This window comes from Oenanthe melanoleuca, chromosome 20, assembly GCF_029582105.1.
Source record: "Oenanthe melanoleuca isolate GR-GAL-2019-014 chromosome 20, OMel1.0, whole genome shotgun sequence".
NCBI lineage: Eukaryota > Metazoa > Chordata > Aves > Passeriformes > Muscicapidae > Oenanthe > Oenanthe melanoleuca.
The window spans coordinates 288478-305208 of NC_079353.1; the positions used below are offsets into that span (position 1 = coordinate 288478).

The window sequence follows — 16731 nt, forward strand, 5'->3', positions numbered from 1 at the left end:
TAGAGTGAGGAAGCCACTTCTCAGCAAAAGAAAACTATCCAGGACAAAGATGAGTGGAAATGAGGCAGCTGGATGCCAAGAATTTAGAAAAAGGTGAAGCCGGCAAGGTCCTGGAGCTAAATTGTAACTTACGAACTACAATCCTTCTGACTGCTCAGCAAACTTCCTTTCTACCACGGTGCTCCTAGCAGCAGAGCAGAGCCAGGCATGGAGGGAAAGCTGACAGTGTCTGGTTTCCCCAGGAGAACCCAGAGAGAGAATTTCAATGTATAAGTGAAAACGGTCCAGTGATTTATACCTTTGAGAACCCAGGCAGACAAAGCACACACACTCTTCTGGCCCAAGAGACTTGCCAGAAATGTGGGGGAATTTCTTGCTGTCCCAATTAAAAGGAGAAAATTCTCAAACAAGTTAGGTCATTTTGCTTTAAAGAGGATATTAGTATTCTGACAGTCATATCACAAATTTATATTGCCATTTATTGCCACAGAATCTTCAAGCCACTGTATTTTCAGGACATATTTGGAACCAGAAATAAAAGAAATTACCTGGTAAAAGAGGATGGCTTAGGCAGTAGTTTTACTTTAATAACCTCTCCCAAACATGAAACACCCACCCATTATCACAGGATGTCTCCCATGGTATCTTTCCTACCACTGGTAACAGCCTCATAAAACTGGATTTCATATTTTTACTCTAGAAAAATGCTTAGTTCCAAAATTACTTTTATTTCACTTTTTTTTTTTTTTTTTTGTTTTTTGTTTTTTGTTTTTTGTTTTTTGTTTTAAGAAAGAGTCCACATTTTTTATGTGTGTTTAGGGATTTGTTCTATTTTTAAATATGCTTGGCTTTTGGAGAAGTCAGGGTAAATAGTCTGGACTTACAAAAGTAAGTCACAATTACTTTGCTAAGAACTGGAATGATCTGGGAACTTCAACACCTGTTTTCCTGGTTACCCCTGTGCTGCTGGAAGCTACAGTCCCTGCTCTCAGCCACTTTACATGAGCTATTCTTCTGCCTCAGCATCGTGTCAGCCTGCTCAGTTTGAGCTACCAAAGACACACCTCAAACTAAACCTCCTAACTTTCCACACAGGTATCCTAAAGAGCCCTCACAAATTTCAATGAGAGCAAAAGGATAAGGGTTGTGAATATATCAAATCAGATAACAGGAAAGAATCAGCCAGGGGAGCTGCCTAAAAGCTTTGAGGCTGCTGCGATGCCCAGGCACGTTGCTGAAGGAGCACAGCCAGGGCTGCCCATGCTGACCAGCCCAGCACCCACACGGGACATCCTTGGTGGCAAACCCAGACAGGGAAATATGGATTGGCTCCTTGCTTCTGGACACAACACTCAGGGCACAAACAGGACAGGATATGAAGTAGCATGTCAGACAAACGGCCTTTCAGCTGCTTTTGAAGGGAACAGTAAGCCTCAGTTCCTGAAGTCTACTCATTGGAATTTTTTGTGGGATACTGGTGAAAGCCAGGGAAAGAAGCAGCTTGGATTTCTCCTGCTCAAGGAAAACGTAAGAGAAAGAATTAAAACATGACTAAGCACCTGCTGGATGTGTGAGCTATGTGACGTTTTCGTGAAAGCGTGTTTACCAGGGGTGTCACCTTTCTTGCACCAATGAAATCACTTCTATCCCTACTACCACGATCTACTCTATAGAAGTGTAGTTTGATTCTTTAATAAAGGGCTTTTTACTTCTCTTCTGCATGAAAGAAGTTTGTTGCTACATTCTTTTCGCTGCTCACCAAGCCCAACAGCAACAATTTTTATCCTTTTTCTTCTCTTTTCAAAAATCTTCTATTGTAATTTGCTTCCAGGGGCTTGCCTATACCTTACTGTGCCTACTCTTGGCTCTGCTGTAAGCACAACTGCTCTCCAACACAGCAGCAAGCTATCACTCAGAAATCAACAGAAATGCTTTCTTGTTGCTCCCTCATACCTGGCCCTTGGAACAATCATCATATGCTGCTTGAATTATTTGTCTCTAAAGAATTGGTGGCCTCATATTCCTCCACTCATTTATAGTTTACATTCTTTCCTCTTCAAATTTAAAGCAGCAGGGACTGAGCTGGTTTTCCCAGAACTAAAGCAAATCTATACCTCTCTATTTTATTTAATGAAAGACTTGCATGTGATGAAAAAAATACCATATTTTTCTTGTTTCATTTTGATGTTTGGCTGAAGAAACAGCCATTGCAACTGCAGAATTCGAGACCTGGAAAGCAGATATGAGCTGCTAAGGAGGAGCAGCTTCATCTAACATTTAGCATCACACTCTATGCAAGAATACCCTACATAACTCACTTCAGATTCTGCCAAGACTTCAGCTCATGCATGCTTTAATAGTTGTGCCACACATCAATAGCTTATGCATTTGGAGTTATCACTGCTATGTAAACTCATTGAGACTCCACTCAAATGAGTAATAGACAAGAATCCACCACAAAAGAAAAACAACCTCATAATTCTGCAATAGCCTAGAAGGTACCTCCCATTAATAAACAGGCAAAATATACATACATGTACATATATCTAGATATATGTGTGCATGTGTGTCTCTGGGTGTGGGGTGGGAGGTACTATTCTGGCATAAGTTTTACAAACTAAAAACTGAAATACTTGAAAGCAGGAAACTGCTCCAAACTAGCAGCAATTTACTGCCAAACAAGATTTTTAGGTAGGACTGTGCAAGTATTCTAGCCAGGCCTCATTGCTTCTGTTCCTGGGCACATACAGGGTGCAGACCCTTCTGCCCAGAGCATGCAGCCCCAGGCCCGGGGCAGGTGGGGACTTGCACACAGCTCCTCTCATTGCACAGGTACAAACCTAACAGAATCTCATTCCTCCATTAGTGCACAGGAACCAAATTTCAGAGATGTTGTAGAAGTATTAGCACTCCTGCATTTGTAATACTGCCTGCAAAGTGAAGTTTTTACATATACACAAAGACTGTAAAATCAACTGAATCTGAAACACACGAGACATTGTTTATCTAATCTGTTCTCTTGTCATCCTCTTTATGTCTTTGGGTATATAATTCTCTCGTAAGCCAAATGACTGCTAAACTTTACATGAAGGGAAAAGAAAACATACTTTATTTCTCAGCAAGTCATAACCTTCTGTTTATCACCTTGAAAGTCAAAATAAGTACTAGAATCACCTTGAAAACAGCTACTTTATACTAAAATCACTATAAAGGCAGCTCCAATTAAAGCTGGCAAATAAAGAGTAAGGGCAGATGAATCCTCAAAAAAGTGGTTTTGTGCAAGTAACACCAAAAATAACAAAAAAATTTGCTGCATAGATCTGAAGATCAAACTAATAACTTCTCAGCATTCTCCTTTAATCCTTCATCAAGAGAGCTTTGTACAATTACTTTTGTCAAGTTCAGGACCCATGGAAATTTTCTCAGTTGACTGTATACCTAAACCCTGGGATCTCTCTTCTTACACTAACAATTCCCCTGTCCATACCCATATTGTCTTCAAGAAGAGACAGAACGTGGAAAAATGGCATTTTATGGTTCCTCTCCATCTCTCTCCTGAAATACCTTTTTCCTGAAAACAACAAGAACTTCTTCAATGGGTATAAAATATTGTATGTGCAACACACACATCTCACACACATCTCAGTGCTGATTAAAGAAAGATGTGGAAAGAGAACTTCCTATAGCATTTCACCACGTCTGAACGCCGGCACTCAAAACAACCTGAAATTGATACACATCATCTCTCTTCCTTCTCCCTGACTTCTGCAAACATAATAACTCCACCAATACGGACACGGTGTGATAGAAGAATTGCCTCATCAGGCACTCAGTTCCCTTTTCAGAAATGCTCTCAAGGAGATCTACACATAATGAAGCACCAAACCTTTTTCTTCCAGGTACTCTAAAGCAGATCACTTTTTTGGAGAGGCATCCCAGAATTCTGACAGCACCACAGAGCCTCATATGAAGTATGTGCAGGAAATCATGCTGGGTGTCTAGGATTGTGTTTCCTACCCAAAAGCTTCTAAAGGTAGGAGAGTTGCCTCAGAAAAACTGACAAGTTTGGCAGCTGAACATCATAGTACCCAGACAGGGTACTCAATAGACAGGGACATTTCTATCTAGCCCCTGTCACTGCCTGATGCTTAGATTGCTGGGAGAGACTTTTTCTTTAAGAAAATATTTGTATAATGATGAGTGAAGACAGAAATTATTAACTTAGATTCCACTTAAATGCACATTACAGCAGACAGGTAATATGCCTCTAAATGAGAAGCTTTGCAATGAAAAAATTGTGAGATTTCTGTCACTGGTGCCACAGCTGGTGTATCATTAAACAAAAAAGGACACTAGAGCCTAAATTACCCCCATACACAAAAACCCACATAGGAAATTTGCTTTCACTTCGTTCCAGCCTCAACCCTTCTGACCAATTCCAGCAGCTCAGCTGAAACTTGCTTACACAGCAAATACAACAAAATACCATACGCCTAGAAAACAGAAGTAAACTAAGATGGTAGGTTTCTCTTCCTCCCTTGAAATTGTCACTCAAATATAATCTGTATTTAACATTTCTTGATTCTAAAAATCAAGGTAAGTGCCTAATATCCTCAGCCACTCCAGCTGCATCTCCCAGTCAAACTGTTAATGTGCATTTGGGCTAAGGACTGTGACTCTTATTTGCAAACTGATTTAAACAAGACAATTTTTGTCCTCTATTCTGTTCCTCCCTCTCCTGAAGGTTAGATCTCTGTTTCTGACAAGACTGCACAGAATGTGCATCTGTTGCTAAAACACAGTGCCCTCTACAACTCAACATTTAAGCATTTAAACAAACGACTGTAGCCTTTAACTCGCATTCATACAAAAAGCTGTAGAAACTGAGGAAACAGACCCAGACACCCATTCACACTGTGGGACTTCACCTCCAAGCAGTGGGGCCAGGCAAACAGGCATGGCAATAACTGGAGTGGTCACCTCACTTTAACACACCATCAAACATATCAAGGCTCTAAGCACTGAGTAAGAGTGAAATTGCTGGGAATATCTTCTGGTTTGGTCTACTGCACTCTAAGATAATTAAGTAAAATATGGATTCCAGGATAATGGCATATCACATACACCAGCATTTCCAATTGCTTGCAATGGCCAATACTGAAATTATGATCTCAAATTATGCACAATACTAATGTTGTGTTGTGTTCTGCATCAACCAGTCCTGGTGGACCTTCACCTGTCCATCTCCTTTGACCCATGCAACAGCAGCAACGCCACTCCAGCACGAAGCTGAAAACACCGAGCTCTCTCTTTTCTTTCCCCTTGTACAAAGGTACTTGCACCCCACCTCATGAACTGCTGGAGTTAAAGAGAACAGAAATAGATTGTGGGGATAGTGGAGAATTTGTGATGTGGGACACAAGACACAACAGGATGCTGCAGTGATGCAGGGATGCAGAACTGAGGAAAACTGTCCAACCCCACCTCGCGCTAAAGCACCCACCAGACCAGGTGTCTCAGTGGAAGTCTTGGTTTTCCAGACAGATCACATCAGCTGGCATGAGACAAAAGGCAAGCAGTGCTCCTATGAGGGTACTACTGCACCTCTCCACACAGCACTCTTGCTCAAAATGTCAACAATCGCTTATGCAAATGGTTCAACAGGCCCATGGTTTGCAGAGATGTATCATGCTACTTTTTTATTTTGGTACTGGGTTAGTTTGAATAAAATATCATGGCCTCTCAGAGTCAGAACTGGTGAGCAAAGATCTTTTTGTATAAAAAGAAGGAGAATTTTTAAGGACAACACCCAACAGGCATGGACTGAAGAGGTATCTTTAAAATGAATGAAAAGGAAGTAGGTGAAGCCTTAGAAGATCAGAATTGTGCAGAGGGGTACAAAATCTACCAAAAATAAACACTCTAGTCCAGAGGACAGGTTTCCACAGTGAATTTCAGGATTAAAATACTTCTTTAATTCGCCTTCAAATTTCAAGTTCTGGAGCTAGAAAATTACAGAGGAAGAAACTTCCTTTCTGTGGCATCTCTGAAGTTCCAGCTCCTCATCAAAAAAAAAAAAAAAAAACAAGTGCAGATAAGCCACATAAGTGAAATGTTCTAGATACTGACTTTTGTAGTGACTTTTTCAAAATTTCACCTTGGATTCAGCTTGGCATTAGACAGTTTTACTTTGCTTGACCAGACTGGCTTTTTCTAGCGAATGCAAGGGCATTCAAACCCCTCTACAGCAGTACATCCAAGCCACTGACATTTTCACTTAATTTCTGTCTTTTACACCCTTTGTGCTCAATATGTGCCTGACTGCAGAACTCAGGCTTGCACTTACTGCTTTAAAAATTACTTCTGCATAGTGTTGAGAAGGATTTGTTTCAGCAGCTAGGACACAGACTAGGCAAGCATGAAACCAGATGTCCAAATGTTTGCACTTGGACTTGCCGAGATTTTAGCATGAGCACAACTGTTCAGACAACTGCCACTGAGTAATTCTGAGACCTAACATCACTTCTTTGTTTACATTTTTACTGTTCCCTGAGAGTATTGGGAAAAAGCTGACTAGCAATTCCTGAAGGGCCAAGATTTACATTCTATACCTTATGTTCACACAGGAATACTTTGGCAGGAGGAAAACTCCCCCAGCACAGTCTCTTGAACCCAGCAGTGGTACTCCCAGAAGGGAAAACTGTTAATGCCTCCTGTCCCCATGGATTCTTTGTCTGTACACAGAGACTGCCTCTGGTTATGCATAACAGACACCCTGGAACTGAGCTAGGAGCACCAATTCATCAATCAAGCTGGTTGTCAGAAGACCGAATTGAAGAATTAACATTTTTGTTGCACTTTTTCACAAAAAAAGTCACATAGCTTATGTGACATCGTTTGCTCAGCTTTTTCTCCTAAAGGAGGTAAGAAATGGAGACAAGGCTCTGTTAGTGACTTCACCTGCACCCTCTGGACAACTCATTTTGCCTTTCTGCACCTCAGTTTCTCCAACTGCTAAATACTGGTTCTCTATTTTGAGATGATCCAGTCAAAAAAGCGCTGCATAAACCAGTATCTTTATTCTTAATGCACATCACAACAAAATCTTCTTCTCCTCTAAGTGAAATAGTCTGAAAAATTTCTTTGCACCAGATTGAGCTGGTTTTTGACACCATGCTGCCCCAGCAGCTCACCCACACACTAAAAGAGAACTGATGTCATGTAGCCTTGCCTCCACACACCACCTGGACATGGTAACTGCTGCCACTGCAACTTCATTCTTGCTTGTTGTTTGCAAATTTCAGTTCCTCTGGTTGTGTGCTGTAAAAATTTTGATTCATACTTTATTTTCCAAATATTGTGGCTTTTCTTGTGCAACTGCTTAAGAAAGATGGTCCATATTGTGCAAAAGATCTCTTATGACACAGTGCATGCACAGTATAACAGACAAAGCCCATTAGGAGCCTAGCTGTTCTTTCAGGCTTTATTTCACACCAAGATGTGTATTAGCTGTTTTTCAATGGGGAAGAAAACAGAAGTCCCAGTGGAAATCCCAGATGTACCTTGCTGTTCACGGTGCTCACATTCTAGAAGCAGAAAATGCTGATACTGCAAGGTGATAGGCACTGCTAGAACAGACTGAGCTCCCCCAGCTCCTCCTGGCTTCTGCACCCCTCAGGATGAAGTCTGTGGAGGCAGCAGAATCCCCAAAAGGCACTCTACCACACATCATGCAAAACAGAGTGCCATCCTACATATTCCTTCTTGTATGATTTTCCTCTGCTACTCAGTATAACTGCAGAAAACTTCCAGCACCCTTCACCAGCAGATCAATCCACAAAGCAAGTTTCATCAGCCTGATCTGTTCACCATGCCAAAAATCAAGATGAAACTGAGCACAGTTAGTGAAAGAAAGGCTTGCTTAACAGTCAAAAAGAGGAAAACACACATTTCTTCAGGGACTGTTTTGCCCACTGAATAATTGCTGCATTTGGCAAATGGACAAAAACCCCAACCCAAACCAACAATAAAAATCAAAGCAAACTAATAAAAACTGTGCATAAGTGTTAATTTATAACAACAGGAACTTTCCACAGCTGATTTTTTTAGAGAACCACCATGGCTAGTGAATAGTGAAAGATTGTGCAAGGATGTTATACATCTTTGTGACCCGTCCTAACCATGAAAGTATTTACTTCAATACAGAAGTATTAATCTGTGATTCCTTTTGACTCCTTCCACTCATCTAAAACCAATACTCTTTCCAATTGTGTTTAGTTCAAAAGCCTGGATTATACTTTCAATTCAGTGGTCCAATTTTGTTTCTAAATGCTTTTTACTCTTGTTCTCTAAGTGCAGTGATTTTGGTGTCTTCTAAAAGTTGAAGGATGAACGCACAGGAGTGAAAAAAAAGCCATCTACAGTAAGATTATCTGTCCTTGCACAAGGGCTTTGCCATCACTGGAAAGGAAGGCAGCAGCAAGCAAGAACATGGAGGCAATGTCACAGCCTGCTTTAGCACTGAGTGCCAGAGCCTGGGCTGGGACCTAGGGCCACGCCTCCACTGGCGAGCCCACAGGGCCAGGACGTGAGCCTGAGCCTTGCAGCTCTGGGAGAAAGCTGGGAGAATGTTTCTGGCATGCTCTGGCCTGGGCCTGCCAGCATTCCCCCAAACAATTGTCAGGCATGGTGCCAGCTAGGATAGGCCAAGGACCATTCCCAGCAGGCAGTCTGAATGCAGCCATCCTGCTTCGAGACAGAGCTCAATGGGACAAGACATGACCAGATCATGCCAGTTGGCCACAGGGCCAAAGAGTAAAGCCTGACACTGTTTTATTTATGACATTTGTAGCCTAAGTCTCTTGCTTAACAATACAGGGCATTAAACACCGATCACGTCTAACAGCAGAGACAAACTTTTGCAGTCCGTGCCTTCTGCTCTGTGACCTACATATCAAATAGCTACTCATGTATACCTACATTAAGCTTGTCCACTTTTCCCACAGTAACATGGATGCTATTTAAGAATCAGGTTTGAGAGTCCAAACCACTTTTACAGCCATCCATTTGCCCCCTCATACAGAATGGAAGAGGCTTCTTTAGCCACGTAGTGATGCAGTTACAGCCATGGCTCCCTGGGAGACCATGCATTCAAAGCTGTTGCCAGACTAGACAAAGTGCCATAGGACCAGAGACTGTGCTGTGTAGCTGAAACCCACCCACCTACCTGAGATAAGAATTTGCATTTTAGTGAGTTCTTATCAGGAGTCTGCTGCCAAAGCAAGGCCTTCCACCAGTGACACACACTTGGAATGTCACGGAACTCCTCTCATTGTCAGCTTCCTCAGCATCCAAAATAATCCCTGAAAGCAACCTTTAATGTTTTCCCCTACTTCCTGACAAGTATTTCCCTCATGTATCCCATGACAGGTTGTTCCAAATTACCCAAACCATGCTAGGATGCCAAAAGCATGAGCAGGCAAAACTTCCAAGACAAAAGTGGTATCACTAATGTGATTTACTGTAGATAAAAGGTGTAAGAGGATATGGATGATGTTGTTAGCCTTTTTTAAAATCTAAGCCCATTCTGTCATGTAAAAAGGTGGCAAACATCTGGCAGACATTCAGTAAAAAGAGACTCGTGGGTTTAAAGCTGTTTCTTAGTAAATTGCTCAGATCCCAAAGATAAGCATCACTCCTTGGTGGCAAGCTCAGCAGTCAGGGCACTGGTACAAGGGACTGCAGCAAGCTCTCTGTAAAAGAGGTGTTCTCAGAGAAGAGCCAAGCAATATGCCTCTCAGGGATCAGTATTTGCTCATTCTGACACCCTGAGCCAAAACATGTCAGCAGAAAGGATGTGGGTTTGGTGTCACCGGCAGCAGCTCTGGTTCGCCCTAAACTAGCAGCCTGATGCAAGCCAAACTTCTGGCCCAATCTCATCAAGTTTCACACCCAAAACAGACAGCCAAACAGTTTCTAACTTATGCTTGAGGCAGGAGCCCTGGAAATGTTGGTCCTATCACTTAGCTAGTGGTAACTTAACAACTGACAAATCCACAGGGAATATATAAACAGCACTCTGCCTATCAGATGTTTGCTCCTTCTTTTTTTTTTTAACTGAAAGTGTATTACTGAGCCAAATAAATTAGGATTAGTCTACAAAGATTTTTAAGGACTAAACAACTGCACTTGTTAAAAAAAAAAAAGTGTCTTCATTTTAGATAAGCAAAGTGGTTTGGGAACCAACAAATTAATGTGTTGGCACAAGAACTGACCACAGCAAAACCAGAAGTACAAAATGAAAGGTTAAGAATGGTCACAAAATTTACTCTATGAGTCATGAAACATCAGATTAACTGCAACAAGGTATTATTTGTATGGCTGATATGCTTCCACAAAAATAATTTCAGCAATGGGAATAGCAGTGAGAATGACCCAGTATCCTCACATGAACCTAAATGTTCCTGTAATTCAGTCCCACAGTCCCATCATTTCATACCAACCTTTAAATAATCAGCACTTATAAATCTATGGCCCTCTGTGCAGCTCAAAGATGCATGACATAAAATTGTCATTGTTTCCAGAACTGTAGGAAGTGGCATTGCCAGCTGGTTTGTAACAAGCTCTTGTGCCGATAGCACTGGGTGAAAGGGCAGACAGGCCCAAGATGAGACTCACAATGCCAGAACAGTCAATTCTGCCTCTCTGTCCTTAAGTTTGAAGCGGCCTGTCAGAGCAACATTCAGCTTTGGGCACTCAGCATCTCATGGCCTGACATATGGCACTCAGCTGTGTAAGCAAGGAGGAAGACTCATCAGGAAGAGTGAAGGGACAGCTTCCCCATCACAGAGCTGTTTTCTCTTACTCTGCTCTTGAGTTCTGCAGTTCAAAGGCAGCCAATGTCTCTCCAGATGAATGGCATCTACAGAAGGGTGAAGGTGTCATGCAGAAGGCAGGTGTTTTAATCAAACAGCCACCCTGAGGTTCTGTCCCATACAGATCTACTGCAGCTCTCTACATCTGCTACAGTTTGACTTAATCACACCTGCAGAGGCAGAGTGAAAGCTTTTGATCACGCCTGACTGGGTAATTAAGCAGGACTCATCTGCAGCAATATTTAAATCCAACAACACTTTGGTCAGATCTCAAGCATGCTGTTGGTGCAATCCCTGGTCCAAGCCTCAATTTGTGATCCAGAAGGGAAAACGCAGTCAAAGGTAGCCTGGCTGAGATGGCTTTGCATGAATTGCATTGCTCCACAAGAAGTCTTTGTGATTGAGAAACGACGTGGCTGCTTATTTCAAGTCTTTCCTTGTCTCTGGTTGTACTCACTCCTGGTAACCAGGACAGGCTGCCATTCACACAGGAATTTCGAGCATCATCAAAATCAAAAGATACATCACCATCAACATTCTAAACCACACTACAACTGTGCAAGGCCTTTACCATTGCAGGCTGGAAATCCATTTGGGGAGACAAAAACAGAAAAGGGATTCTACAGTTGGAGAGAAGACAGAAGTTCACACAGTCCCTTTATATTTTCTTGTAAGTGCCAGAAGCAAACAATAGGCAGGCAACAGAAATAAGTAATTTCTTGAAAGCTTAATCTGTCCCAGACTCCTCTGGGTGCCTGAAGGAAGACACTGCCTGGGAGATGCTGCTTTCTCAAGCCTCAGAAACCCTCAGTGTCGGGTGCCTCTGGGAACGCCAGGAAGTGCACACAAGAAAGCTGGCCTGCAAAGACATCACTCTCTTCCCCTCAGGAGGGCTCAGTGCTCCACTTCCAGGCACTCCCAGCAGTGTGAATACCTGACTGCTCCCATAAATGCTTTATGCTGACAGCCAGTCATAATCACTGGTATGAGCAATGAGTTGTCTCCAAATGCAGGTACAAGCTTAGACAAACCTTTCTCTCCTGTGACAATAATACTCCGTCTACTGTACAAACCCTGTTCAGTAACCCACTGCCTCGCTTAGTACTGCTAAAGCCTTGGGAGTGCCCTGCACCTGGTGTTTTGGGCACTAGAGTTCAGAACACAGATTAGAGAATCCAGATAACAGCACAGAAATTATCAGAAGTAAAATTAAATCATTTTTTAGAAAGAAAATTAAGCAATTTGACTATTTAGCATAATCTGAAGCAAAATGTGAAAATATTCTTGAAATATTTAAGGGATTGGCACAAAGGAGAAAAGAGCACTAAAAAGATTAGACATTATGTTAGGCATTAATAAGACATTTCTAATACTAACAACACCTAAACACAAGGATAAACCATCAGAAATTAAGATCTTTCCATATCAGAACATGATGGGATAGTTTGTCAAGATTCTCTCCAAGGCTAGTTTTCATGATTCTATGATACAATGTAAAATTGAACAATTTCATTTCCCACCCCTGTAAACCAGTACTCCTGACTACAGCAGAAATACTGTGTGACCTGGGGAGTAGAAAATTATCAAAGCTTTTAAACTTTTTTGCTTCCTATATTTAGGGACAAACAAGTTCCCATAATGGATATCTGGACAGTCTGCTTCCTGCAAGCATCAGCTGAAAATGCTGTAAAATCAACTATGCATCCAGCTTTGTACCCAGCACCTCTAATATTCTGCTCTCTGCGATGCTTGATTCACTTCCTGACCCCCATCCCTTTCCTACCAGAGCCCAGGGTCTCTGTCCCCCCCTTCCCTCTGCTCCCGTGGTGCTATCGCAGGAGAGTTTTGCTGCAGAGGCACCAGCGTGGCTCTGGGAAAGCCCAGGGCAGCCAAGCAGTCCCTCCTCCCTCAGAGATCATGGCACATGTTCAAACAACAACTGGCACGCCTGAAATGAGAGGGAGGGACAAACGGCCAAAAGGCTGATTGATCACAGCGTAGCAACCAAGAGGAGAGAAATGCAGAGCCAGAGCGAGGTCAGGCACCTCATTCCGAAGGATGGAACAAGACCAAAGTAGGTCGGAGATACAGGCTGACAGATGCAGACCAAGCTGGAATGAGTTCAGGGAAGCAAAGAGAAATTTGTTTTAGTTCTCACCTGTATGGCAGTAAACTGGTGAAACAACACAGGGGATTTATTGATATTTTCTCACCATGGGAATTCTGTGAGAGCGCAAAAATAAACACCTTTCATATAAAAGGCCTCCTGTACTCCTAGAAAACTGATTTGTAAAGCCTCACTGCAAAGGCATGGGCTCTGCACACTATTTTCAAAGCGACACACTAAGCTCATACAGCTCAGAGCAGGAGAGAACCTGGGTATTCTGGATCCTGCACCCCTGATCCCTGATCTTAGGCCTGTGGCTGTAAACTGGGCTCTCGAGACCACAGGCTCAGATGAATAAATATTTTCAGAGCTTTCTCTTTGCTTTGTTTTTCTTTTTAGTTTCTCATTTTTACTTCATCTTACTACATCCAGACTGTTTCTTTCACTTTCTTACTTTGTATCTGGGGCAAAAGAACCTTTTAATCTATTTGCATTTCAGCCTTTAACCGCTGATTCTGCACTACACTTGGTCTAAACAGAAAACTCTACTAGCAGAATTGCCAACCCCAAACTCAAGAGTCATAACAAAAGCCCCTAAAAACTCAGGAGTATTTTTGTTTTGCTAATGTTCTATCTTCAAGTCGTGCTTTACAACCAGAAGGGCAACAAAAATGTCACTTGAAATGAAAGCTGTGATCTTCCTCAATTTACATACATCAGGAACAAGGCTTTAAAAGAAAGAAAAAAAAAAAGTTCTGTGACTTTAAAACTAAACAGAAGAACATCTTGATCATTTGCAATTTTAACAACTGGCTGTAGGTGACCAACTGATCCAAAATAACAAATCAGCAGAGCTAATTTAAATAACTTCCAAACAATTTCCTTTCCCATCTCCTTTCTGTCCCCCAAATGCTCTTTTAGCTGTCTTGTAATAAAGGAGCAACACTGCCCAAACTATATGGTTCACCTTTCAGAAGTGAAATCGGAATCAGCGTTTATCTGTGTCTGCTAAGGGTGAACAGGCAGAGAACAGGGTAGGACAGTAAACTTCAGCTAACAGTTGAGACAAATGGTCTGTTTACTACTCTGTTAGAGCACCAGAGCTCATCTTGGATGCAAACAAGATTGTGAAATAGAAAGGGGAGGTGGGGGGAGAGGAAGGCCAAACAAAGCGTGTGATGCTTATCATGTTTCAAGATGGGTGGAGTGCAAAACCTAGAGACAGATCAATTACACCTACAAAGCAGGCAAGAAAGGGGAGCAAAACATAAATATTTTGAGTCTGTACGACATGGGCTAATTTCTCATATCCTAACATAAAATTTATACAATTGATAGGATTGAAGTGGACTTCTAGTTTTCATACAAAAATAAAGGAATGCACGACACTAAAACCTAAAAATAGTACTGGTACAATTACTTATCCAACTTGATACCTATCTGGTAAGAACAATTCACCTTTCCTGCTGTTTTCATGCCTGCACAGAACAAACAGCAATTGCTCAAGCTAAAAGTACATCCTGTCATTCTGACATTAAAATTCACAAGTTGGTGGTTTGTCTCTGGAAAGACAAAAGAGACATATTCATATACCATGCAGAGAACAATCTGGCTTTATATATTTGCAGTTATCTAAGCTGTGGGAGCTGCACGTGCAGGTTTGAGCTGAATGTTCAATGAAATAAATGAATGTAGAGGGAAAGAAGTGATGCAACAAAATACCTACCACTGCAATCCAGTGTATTGGATAATTGCTGCTCCAACACTTCCACATGTAGTTCATGATTATATCTACAAAATGGTAAAAAAGCCCCTTGAAAAACTTGACAGCTAACTGCTGTGTATTCACTATTTCATCTACAGAATGATGGTCAATGAGTATGTCTGAAATTGCTCAGGGCTCCTGTGTCTCCTTACTAGAGAGCTGGCCTTTAATTACTGAAATATTAGTGTCAGATTTGACTGGATTTCTGTGGAATGAAACAGTCAAACACACCACAGCCTTTCTTTCCCCAACAAACTGCATGACTTCTCCATGCCAAGCGACACTCCAAGCAAGAGCAGTTCCCAGAGCCCGGGCAGGGCTGAGGGCTGCACTGTAGACACTGCACCTCCAGCAGGGCTGGCAGCCCCTACCCCTGCACAGGACTGCATGCCACCAGCCACGTGCTGCCACTTATCCAGCTGCCCACTCGAACTAAATTATCACCCGCTCTGATTCCATCACACAAAAAACAAGTATTTACAAAATTATGTAGGACAATATAAACATTTCATGTATACAGTACAGAGTTAAAAGAGGCAAAAGGATTAATTGAATCCTAAAGTCTGAAGACTGAAAATTCTTATGGTTTATGATCACATCAGAGACTTCCAACAGAATTCTCTGTTTTTACATCTTTGAAGTTTATCTTACTCCTGAAACTTTCACTGAAGCTCCATTAGGTTCTAACAATTTTCCATTCTGCTGCTTCTGTGATCAGCAGTTCTTCAATGATGTTAGCAGCAGTACATTTCCATCTACTCCATGCAACTCTCCCTGCTGCTTAAAAAGTCTGGCTGTGTAATGAGCCTTTACTAGTACAGTTAGTAACACAGCTGCATAACTGCAGTATTGTCTATCAATACTCCTGAGTTACACAGCATTTCCTCAAGGATGATTCCATAATTAGCAATAGTACCATCCCTGCCTAACAAAATGGCAAATAAGACAGAACACAATATTGTATGTGTATATTCGTAATTAAATCAGCAACTTCAGTTCACCAGCTGTGAGCTGGTAGAAAAGAGTTGTCCCCTCTCCTTCCTTATTGTGAGGAAATATCTAGGACAGCTCAGACTATTGAAATAATGGTATACATATAGTATCATATCTGTATTATATTACAATTTAATGTAAAATCCAGACTCTGTTTCAAAAAACAGCTATATCCCTTGGAATTGATCACCTCACCTTGGTAAGATGTGGAACAAGTTTCATTCTCTCCATAGTTATGATACATTGAAAATATATATGAAATATTATACTATAATAGATAATACACATTATATATATATACATATATATATATATATATATATATATATATATATATATATATACCTATATAATATATATATACACACACACATAATACAAGTATCAACAGCAGTACCAGAAACTAAACAGGAGCTAAGCTAACTAGGAACATCTTCTCATGTCCAAAATCAAATGCAAAAAAATTACTACAAATCACACACAAAATGAAAAAATAATAGGACATCTAAGTTAAATTTGCAACTCCATTTGTCAAAATTACTTTAGGTATAAAACATAACAGATTCTAGAGACTGTTTCATTTAAATAAATAAACACATGTAGCATTTTCATTAAATACACAATAAAATACTCTTAACAGTGATTAACAATTTTTATTGTTAGAAAATAAAACTCTATGTTCTACAACTTTAATTATTTAATTATAACTTTAATTATACTTTGTATTAAACTATATATACTCACCTTATTGATTTACGAAAGCAAAATATGCACCACAATCTTTTAGGCAAAGCAAATAAGGACTGAGTCTTTATGCTAATAATGAACCTATCTTCCCCTGCAGCTTAGTGGGGAAACGTTTCTAAGCATAGAAAAAGAAAAGAAAAAGGAAACTTTTCCTTAAACATGATCACATATTCATCTCCCAAAACAGATTAAAATACTGTAAGTAAATTGAAGTTACTTTGACTTATTTGCAAATGCGTAGTATC

The 16731-nt window shown here is 41.0% G+C and overlaps 1 protein-coding gene across 4 annotated transcripts in view; it reads right to left on the reverse strand.

The window, feature by feature from the left end:
- Positions 1 to 16731, reverse strand: part of PREX1 (phosphatidylinositol-3,4,5-trisphosphate dependent Rac exchange factor 1) — a 116693-nt gene that overhangs the window by 96699 nt on the left and 3263 nt on the right. Inside the window, exon 1 of one of the 4 annotated variants that reach the window (XM_056507751.1) lies at positions 14708 to 14765. The exons of the other annotated variants lie outside the window; for them this stretch is intronic. Coding sequence (XP_056363726.1) covers positions 14708 to 14764 — 57 coding nt within the window. The 5' untranslated portion in view covers position 14765. Of the gene's footprint in view, positions 1 to 14707; positions 14766 to 16731 lie in introns of those variants that run through there. 4 annotated transcript variants of the gene reach the window in all.